At 42.1% G+C, this 9,672-nt stretch overlaps 2 protein-coding genes across 2 annotated transcripts in view; one reads left to right on the top strand and one right to left on the bottom strand.

The window, feature by feature from the left end:
- ppiaa (peptidylprolyl isomerase Aa (cyclophilin A)) overlaps nucleotides 1–917 on the top strand; it is a 5,123-nt gene extending 4,206 nt beyond the window's left edge. Inside the window, exon 4 of the mRNA XM_050050704.1 lies at nucleotides 465–917. Coding sequence (XP_049906661.1) covers nucleotides 465–597 — 133 coding nt within the window. The 3' untranslated portion in view covers nucleotides 598–917. The remainder of the gene's footprint in view (nucleotides 1–464) is intronic.
- Nucleotides 918–4,082: 3,165 nt separating this feature from the next.
- On the bottom strand, nucleotides 4,083–9,425 carry LOC126394551 (dickkopf-related protein 4-like). Its single transcript, XM_050051426.1, has 4 exons — nucleotides 9,038–9,425; nucleotides 6,207–6,323; nucleotides 5,758–5,890; nucleotides 4,083–5,252 (listed from the first exon to the last, which is right to left on the bottom strand). The coding sequence occupies exons 1-4, from the start codon at nucleotides 9,146–9,148 to the stop codon at nucleotides 4,954–4,956; spliced, it is 660 nt and encodes a 219-aa protein (XP_049907383.1). The 5' UTR covers nucleotides 9,149–9,425; the 3' UTR covers nucleotides 4,083–4,953.
- Between the last annotated feature and the right edge of the window lie 247 nt (nucleotides 9,426–9,672).

Below are 9,672 nucleotides of genomic sequence, written 5' to 3'. Positions count from 1 at the left end.
GCAGAGATTTCCTCTGCTCATATTTCAGCCAGGATAAATCACACACAGTGTGTGGAGGCTTTATTGTCTTCACAATTTATTGTTTCTTATCTGTGAAATTAAAGTAAATCAAAGCTTTGTTTCCACTGAGGGAAATGGTTTCAGCTTACAGAGACAGACAGGAGGTCTGCGTCACTGTGACGGGTTAATCTCTGGGGAGATGCACGTCAGACTATGGTGTAGGCTCTACGTCGATGTAGAGCCTACACCATAGGTACGGTGTCAGTTCAACACAGAAGTATAAATCCTGCATTACTTTTATATCTACAGGAAGACCTGGACACAGCCACAGGGTGGTAATTGAGTTTTTCCCTGAGCGCAGCGTGCCCCTCCTGAAGTATAGTTTGCTGGAGTCCACCTGAATCCTCAGCATGTTTGTGTGTCGGGCTGCTGGTTGTTAATGTTGATGATGTGTCTCTCCGCAGGCTCGACGGGAAGCACGTGGTGTTCGGGTCCGTGGTCGAGGGGATGGACGTGGTCAGGAAGATGGAGTCTGTCGGCTCCCAGAGCGGCAAAACCTCAGCCAAGGTCGTCATCGCCGACTGTGGGCAGCTCTGAGCTCCAGCACTTAACCCTTTCTGCTCGTCCTGTAGCCACACCCCTGTAGGCTCCACCCCCTCGCCCTGCCCTTCCTCCACCTCTGCCATTCAACATTCCTATTGATGGAGATTCAACTGCCCGCTCCCCACCCTGCCCCGTCCCACCCCGTCCCTCGCTCCTCATCCCTCATTTTTTTATTCTGTTGTTGAAATCATGTTGCTGCATTTGTGACTTTGAAAGTTTCTTTTGCATTAACGTTTTTTTCCACACGTCCCAACGGTTTTTTTGTTAAGTCAAAAAAATGAAGAATAAAACAAAAGTTGCCTTGACAATTTAAACGTGTGTTTTCTCTTTTTGATTTTAACCACACAGAAACTTTTACAGCCTGCTCTGAAACTGAAGGTTTTCTCTAAGATCGTCTCAAATCTGTGAATATGATATTTAATATTTATCGCCTCAGCGTCATCATGATTAAAGTCAGAATCAAAAAGTGAAGAGAAACATGGTTCAAAGTGACTTTATTAAATGAATAAATATGTCAAATAAATGTTTAAATAAATGAGGCAAGAATATGTACGTGAATAAATAAGTTCTTATCGTGTCTGGATGTTTGAACACGGCCGAGCCCTTCATGGGACCTGTCAACACATGTAAAGACAAACACATTCTGGTGTCATCACACTGACACAAACAATAACACAAAACACTGGTGTAGCAAAATAAATGAATATAATAAAACATTTTTAAAAATCTAAAAACAAATATAATAATAATAAATACATAGTTCATTTTAGAAATCCATTGGGGTTTTTTCAAGTTGTTTTTCCAAAGACTTTATTTATTTAGGGGACTTTAATTTGTACACAGAGGCGTAGAGCTGGCAGACAGACAAAAACCCAAACTGATGAGTATCAGGTCAGAATGTGAGAAGTTTGTTAAAACATGTTTTTACGCCTTTGAGATATTTTTATGTTAAAACAAACATTTCTTGGTAAAAACAAGTTTTAGCTTCTAACATCAGTTTATTGTTTCCAACAGGGGTGTGCAAACAGTTTTGAATGGGGGCTGGATAAAACAACGCGAAAATACCCAGGGGCCAACTGGTTCTCGCATCAAATGGGTTTAAGATGGGACGTGATCTTGCCTGATTAATCATTATTGTGTAAAGGGCCACATGTGAAAAATATCTTGTTAAAACAAACTTTTCATGTTATGAAGCCTGATTTTAATCTTTAATCTAAGGATGAGCGTCCCACTTTAACAAACAAGCTGTCTCAGTTTAGTGAATTAAAAATGTGCACCACACACACACACACACACACACACACACACACACACACACACACAGAAGCTTCAGCAGGTTGATATTAATTTATCAGCTCAGGTTGAATCTTTACAGCAGAAATAATAAATGAGCAGCTTGGTCACATAAACACAGTAAACCTGCTCATCAGATTAAAATCATCCACAGAGGACACCTGAGAGGACATGTCCACACTGTCCAGATGACATCATCTGCAGGCTGCAGGTGTTTAAAGTGTCCAGCAGAGGGAGCTCTTCAGCTGCGCAGTGTTCAGGTCAACAGACATTTAACCAACAAAGATGTTGGAAGATAAATTTTAAGTTTAAATCCTGTTCAGTGTCTTTTATTTAAGGTTAAAGAGGCTTCAGTGTGAAATATGAACCGAAAAGACTTCATCACTTTACATCACTGACAGACTGACTCAGCTACACTTCAGGAGGAAATATTGTGTGTTTGACTTACTCAGCTACATTTATGTCATGACTCAGGTGCTTTGAGATAAACATGAAAAATAGTTTATTTGTGCTTTTGCCTTAAATGATAGGACAGCTTCATACACACAGAGCATGCAGATGACGTTGGTTTTCAAACTTGTTGCCAAAGCACACCTGTATTTATATCTGTGCACAATAATTTCCATAACGTGTAATATAAATGTTTTATTGACTAATATTAAATAACAACTGACAACCAGCCATTGCTCATAAAATATTTATTAACAATATGATTCAAGTATTAATTTTAAGCTTTGAAATTAAACCAAAGCACCAATAACGTCATTCAAACAGGAAATAATGTGATGTGTCACACAATTAATATTCCCTCGCGCAAACGTTGACAAACAGGTTCCCCAGGAAGGTTTATTAAATTCAATTCAATTCAATTCAATTCAATTGATTTGATTTGATTTGATTTAATTTAATAGAGTTTGCCTCTTTATTATGGAATGGTTGTGCACGACATACTGAAACAGCTGATTAAAAATTCATTCATAACTTTTTGTATCGGCCCAATTTAATATTGCAGTAATAATGTGTGGTCATCACAAAATCCCACAGCACACCTGGATTAGCATCACAGCACACCTGGATTAGCATCACGGCACACCTGGATTAGCATCACGGCACACCTGGATTAGCATCACGGGCACACCTGGATTAGCATCACGGCACACCTGGATTAGCATCACGGCACACCATTAAGAGCCACTGAGGTTAACCCCTAAATAAAAGTCTCATGACATGTGACACATCACCAAAAGCCTGCGTAGCTGCAGTATATGTTCCTGCTCGTCTGTGGTGACGACACTTTGTATTAAACAGCTCAGTGTTGTGTTGTGTTGTGTTGATGCTGTCAGACTGACTGTTTGTGCTTTTATAAAATATTTACACAAAGATATCTGATCAATAATCATCAGTCCTGATGTAAGGACTCACAGATGAACAGCCATGACGTGACATCACTGTAATGCAGCGTTTAAAACCAGGAAAAGACACTGAACAAAATCTGACAGGGTGTGTGAGCTCACGTCATGACATCGATATCGATTCTACTTTAATCAAAGATAAATAGTCGGCCTGCTGTCAGCAGAATGGACCTGAGGAAGTGTTGAACTCTTTACTTTGGCTGGTTACACCTGTAGCCCCGCCCCCACACAGGTGCACCAGATGAGCTGTCAATCAAAGCCAGTCTGACAGTGTGACACACCTGAGAGCACCTCTGATCACCTGTGTGGAGCTGTTGGATCTATTTCCAGCTGACAGATGAAGGTTTGTTCACATTGCTCTTCATGAAGGTGGAGAAAATATTTTGCTGCTAGAAAATATTTTTATCGTCCATTTAAATACGATATTGAAGTGTGAGTTAATATTTAGACACAGCTTTAGAGCTGAACACAGCTGAAAATATTCTGATATATTTATATATATTTTCATGATTAATCTTAAATATTTTTACTGCAGTTACATTGTCACTGAAGGACTTTGACTGTAACAGAGTATTTACAGAGTGGTGTCAAAGCATGTGAGCACTCCTCCACCACAGACTGTGTAAACAACAGATGTAGCCACGGTGACGTCACTGCTCGGTGTCTCTGATGTCACACTGTTAAAGTGTTCTCGTCTTTCACTTTGTGACCCGTCTGTAATTTGATTCCAACATTAAAACAGTCGAACTCTTTATTTTCATAAAGTGACTTTTATTGACTAAACTCACAATAATGGTGGAAACATTTAATCAAAGGTGTCGCTGCAGCCTCGTCACCAGGATCCATGTTGGCATCGTACGTGTCTGTAAATCATCTGTACGTCACATCAGATATGTTTCAACTGTGCTGTGGCTGAAATGGGGTTAAATTTAGATACAAAAAACGCTGCGTCAGTGGACCTCAGCAGCACACACTGACGCACAGAGACACCCTTTAGCAGCCGTATACATCACATCCTCACTGTGACCTCGTCACATGTCCACGTTTGGTCATGGACTTTCCACGTCCACATATGGCGTCCAAGGTACCCTGGGTGTGTTGGTTGTTGAAGTCCTGGGACGCCGTGTCAACTTCAGCCTGTTACATGCATTGTCTGCTTTCAAAATACACTTCTGTTTTCACAGGAAATGTACAGTTTGCATACAGTCTCTTTCAAAATAAAAGCACTATGTTGGTACAACACCACCAACTGATGTTTTTTCCTTCAACAACACACACGTGGTTACGTTTAGCCGACACACACACGTGGTTACGTTACAGCAGGCGTTTCACTGAGGTGTCACACCATCCCTCCACCTGCTGATACAGAGTCACTGTGTCACTTTAGAAATATGTGGGAAACATACAGATGTGATGTATCTGTGGTTTGCAGAGACGTACACTGCCAACATTGTGTTCTGGAGACTGGACTGAATCACCGAGGGGCCCCAGACCTCAGTGTGGGGCCACTGAGGGGCCCCAGACCTCAGTGTGGGGCCACTGAGGGGCTCCTCTTACAAACGTTCATCACAGCAACATTTTCCTACGAACTGAACCAAACTTTAAATTAACGCAAACAGAAGCTACAGAGTTTATAAAGAACGCGTCAGCAGCTCGTCTCCGCCGTCCTACGCTTCTTCCCAGAATGCCTTGTTTGCCTCTGGCTCTGACCCTGGCGGGGCCGACACACCCCCTGGCCCTTGGCCTTCCCTGACTCGGCGGTGCAGGACAGCCCGGTGTCACAGTCGCAGCGTCCCAGCTTCCTCCTCTGCTTGGAGGAGCCCCGCAGCAGACAGGCCTCGCCCTCCACCGGGATCCTCTGACACCGTTTACCCGTCAGGTAACGGACGCAGCACAGACCGGCCGCACAGTCGCCTGAGCGCACACAGCTCGACATCTCTGGAGCTGAAACACACACAAACACACATTACTATTGATACACAGCCTGTACTCCTTGTGGTCACTGACTGTCTCCTTGTGGTCACTATCTGTCTCCTTGTGGTCACTGACTGTCTCCTTGTGGTCACTGACTGTCTCCCTGTGGTCACTGACTGTCTCCTTGTGGTCACTGACTGTCTCCTTGTGGTCACTATCTGTCTCCTTGTGGTCACTGACTGTCTCCTTGTGGTCACTATCTGTCTCCTTGTGGTCACTATCTGTCTCCTTGTGGTCACTGACTGTCTCCTTGTGGTCACTGACTGTCTCCTTGTGGTCACTATCTGTCTCCTTGTGGTCACTGTCTGTCTCCTTGTGGTCACTATCTGTCTCCTTGTGGTCACTGACTGTCTCCTTGTGGTTGCTTTGTGTCGTTTTTTTGTTGTTTGGGTCTCTTTGAGGTAATTTTGTGTCTTATTGGATGTTTCCTGCAGCAGTGCACTCTGGGACTTATAGTTGACTTCCAGTCACTCACCTTTTGTCCTGTTGAAGCCGTCCGTGTTAATCTGTCCATCCGTCTCTCTGTCCACCTCTCTGTCCACTTGTCTGTCCACCTGTCTGTCCTGCGAGGACGGTCTCCTCTGAGCTCTGTTACTGCAGCCTCCCGTCTGAGAGATCAATAAACTTTTAGTTTTTGATTAAACTTCTCAACAAGTCCATCTGAAACCATCTGAAACTGTCCGTCCATCAGTCGACTGACAGAAATTTAATATGAAACTGTTCTGATAATGATAAAAAGTCCAAATGTTACTGAGGTAAAGATAAGGCCTCATAAAGTAACCACGGTTATTGAATAAAGTGCAGCAGAAGTATAAAGTAGCTAAAAATGGAAAATTCAAATAAAGTACATTTACTCAGTATCTGAGTAAATGTGTGTGTGTGTGTGTGTGTGTGTGTGTGTGTGTGTGTTTCTGTCTCACTGACCGCAGGTGCGTTACAGTCCGGTGTAGAACACGCAGGTGTTTGTCCTCGGTTGGAGTTGGACGTCGTCTCTGTCCGGCGCCGTGCAGGACGCTCCACCTGGTCGCCATGGGAACGATCCTGATGGACAGGTCATGGTGATGTCACAGTTAAGACCTCAGATAATAAAGGTTGATGTTTGTAAAGTTCACCCTAAAATGAAAACTACGTATCCTTCCTCTGCATGTGGAGCTGTTTGTCTGTATGCATAGTTTTGGTGTGAGCTGCAGAGTGTTGGAGACACAGAGACATCTGTCTGTCTGTCTGTCTGTCTGTCTGTCTGTCTGTCTGTCTCTCTGTCTCTCTGTCTCTCTCTCAGCTTGTGGAGCTCAGAGTGCCAAAAAACGACATTTGAAAAATTCAACATTGATGTCTCTTTGCAGAAATCATGACTCGGTTACTCCAGATACTCCACAGACCTTGTTGTGTGCAGTTTCATGTGGGAACTATTTTCTGTCTACACCTGCTAACACACTGTGTCACTGCACTGAGGGAAGCTTGCATCGACTGTTAGCTCAGCCAGCACCTCACAGCTAGCTAACGTTACAGCTCAGAGAGGAGCACCAGCCTCTCGTCCAGGAGTAGATGCACACTTCCTTCTGTGCAGTGATATGGTGAGCGGGTGGAGTCAGGTCAAGGATCAAATGTTTTTGTTTTGGCACTTTGAGCACCACAATCTGAGAGCCATCTAGTTCCATGATATTAGAGCGAAGGCAGACGTCTCCAACACACACAAAAACTATCTGGATGAAATGGCCCCCCAGAGTTACAACATGCTGCACACGGCCCTGCAGACGTCCTCATGTCCTCTGTCTCTGTCCCAAACTGAGGAGCCTCTGGGGCCACAGTTTGGGAACCTTATGTGAAATGTTAAAAAAGATTTGCAGCCATGCGCTCTCACAGCTCTGTTTGAGGCTCCAGAGGATGTCATCACTCTGACTGCAGGACAGATCACAGTCGGGGGTGAAAACATGACTGTCACAGTAAAATCCTGTGAATCTTTCCTGCCGTTATTTCTGTCTCTTCTTTGAAACACTGGCTGTTTGTATCTCTGCAGCGTCTGTGAATCGTCACCATGAAACAGTCGGACTCTTCAGTGAATCTGCTCGCAGCTCATTTTCACATCTTCAGTCACAAGACAAAAAGGTTTCAGTCCGCTGGTTTAAAAGGAGCGTTTGTTTCATGGAGATTCCTCAGACACAGAAACCGTCTGTGCCCTTAGAGTTGCCCTTAGCGACAAAAACTGTAAGAAAATTCTTAGAATTATGACATTTTCTTAGAATTTCCCCTTAAAGTTAAGACTAGATCCTCGTAAAGATAAAAGTTTTTCACAGAGCATCTCAGACCTAAAAAAAGCTCCTGAGGTGAGAAACTGTTCGGAGCAGAGAGGAGGAGTTTAGAGGAGAAAATGTTGGAAACACAGAGGTCGGAGAAACATTCTCCAAAAACCTGTCAGAGTTGAGTCTGTCTCAACCTCTGTCACAGTCTGCAGTTCATCTCATGTCCACTGGGTGTCCTCACACCTTGCAGGCTCACAGAGGGGCGTGTCTCTGACAACCAATCACATCACACCTAACAACAGGGTCGACCACACCTCCTCAGTAAGGTAAAAGTTTCTGAGAACTTTCCTAAATCACTGCTGAGCTCAGACTGCTGACTGAAAGTGTTCAGGCTGAGTTCGGAGCTCTGAGAGAGAGAGTTCTCAGGATGTTTGTGAAAACGACCCTCGGCTGCAGCTGACGATTATTTTCACTGTTGATCAATCTGTCAGTTATTTTCTGATTCATCGATTAGTTGTTGGGTCAATAAAATGTCAGAAAATGTTGATGAGTGTTTCCTAAAGTCAAAGACGACATCCTCAAATATCTTGTTTGGTCCTCAACCCAAAGATTTTCAGTTTAATAATTATATTATCAAAATAGTCATTCATAAATTTGTTTGTGAAATAACTTATTAATCTATAAATTAATAGAGTAAATTACAAAGTTTACAAATTCATTTCATTTATATTATAATGGGCGATAAAAAGAGGAATAATAAAAATATTTTCAAATTAAATAATAATCCATCAATAAATAGTTCAATTAAAAGAAGGATTTAAAAAAGCAACATAAAAGAGTTCATCATTAAATGGATGTGGATGGATTCATATTTATCTGTAAATTCTTTTTATAACTGCTCTTTTTATTAGCCAGTAAAATATCATATGATGAATAACTTTGTAAATTAGTCTATTTATGTATAGATTAATGAATTAATTTACAAAAAAGGATTAAAGCCTGTTTTATTATACAATAATTTATTCATTAATTAAATGCATTATAACAATTTCCGTGACACTTGTGGTCCTCTGTAACCAGAGTGCAGTAAAAGTATGACTGTGTATTAATGTGTGTGTAGATTCATGAAGACTACATAATTTAGTCTATTTATTTATTGATTAATACATTTACAAACAAAAAACAAACAAAATGATCAATACCTATTTCAAAATTATAATTAATCATTTTGTTTTGTTTTGTTTCAATTTGTTTATAATTTAATTATTTACTTCTACCCGCTTTATACTGGGCTGCACTCTGCTGTACGGAGGACCATCAGTGTCATGAAAATTGTAATAATGCCTTTAATGAATGAACGACTATTTTAATAAGACAATTATTGATTCATTAATTAATACAATTTTACATTTTTTGTGACACTCGTGGTCCTCCATGGTCACACAGATGCAGTCAGACAGTGTTTAATGTGAATATAGAATATAAATACCACAGTAAATCATATCTGCATCTCACCTGCAGCTCGGAGCTCTGCTGCGTCGTCTCTTTGGAGGATCTGATGGTGTTGGAGTCCAGAGCCAGACCGCAGACCAGAGACACACACAGGACGCTGCGCCACACCCACATCCTCTTCCTCCGATCAATCGATCAATCAATCAGTCCTCTGTCAGGTATCAATCACTGATCCTCTGACCTGCTGCTCTCGCTCTGATCAGATGAAACCAGCTGTCAACATTTACTGCTTTAATTTCTTTTCTGGTTTTAAGTTTTAAAATAAATTTGGTTTGATTATTGATCTGATTATTAAAATAATTCCTTCCAGGATCTTTAAAAGTTTCCTTTAATTCTGTCACTAACTGCTGAGTCTGAAAATGAAATAAATTCAGTTGTGTATTTTCCTGCGTCTGAGTGTCTCTGCTCTGTTTCCTCCCTCAGGTGCGCTTGATTTTTATACCCCTCCCCTCCCTCTGATCCGTCCCGTCCCTCTGAAGTTTTGAAGGTGTGTTTGAAGCTCGACCGCATCAGTCGGTGGAGACTTCCTTCCTGGAAGCCCCGCGGGCATCCTCAGGCGAGGGCGGGACGTTTGATACATGACACCGCAGAGACCACAAAGAGATGAAAACACACCTGGAGACACGAGACAGGTCGAG

The sequence above is a fragment of the Epinephelus moara genome, chromosome 8 (genome assembly GCF_006386435.1).
Source record: "Epinephelus moara isolate mb chromosome 8, YSFRI_EMoa_1.0, whole genome shotgun sequence".
NCBI lineage: Eukaryota > Metazoa > Chordata > Actinopteri > Perciformes > Serranidae > Epinephelus > Epinephelus moara.
The sequence above is the reverse complement of the archived record's forward strand: the minus strand, read 5'-3'. Positions and strand labels throughout refer to the sequence as shown.

What these genes read in the sequence shown, in the direction of transcription:
- LOC126394551 (XM_050051426.1), bottom strand. Translation starts at nt 9,148, where the DNA reads ATGTGGGTGTGGCGCAGCGTCCTGTGTGTGTCTCTGGTCTGCGGTCTG. An exon ending in CGGACTGTAACGCACCTGCG is followed by an intron (nt 5,891 to 6,206) that starts GTCAGTGAGACA and finishes TTGATCTCTCAG; the next exon opens with ACGGGAGGCTGCAGTAACAG. An exon ending in CGGCTTCAACAGGACAAAAG is followed by an intron (nt 5,253 to 5,757) that starts GTGAGTGACTGG and finishes TGTGTGTTTCAG; the next exon opens with CTCCAGAGATGTCGAGCTGT.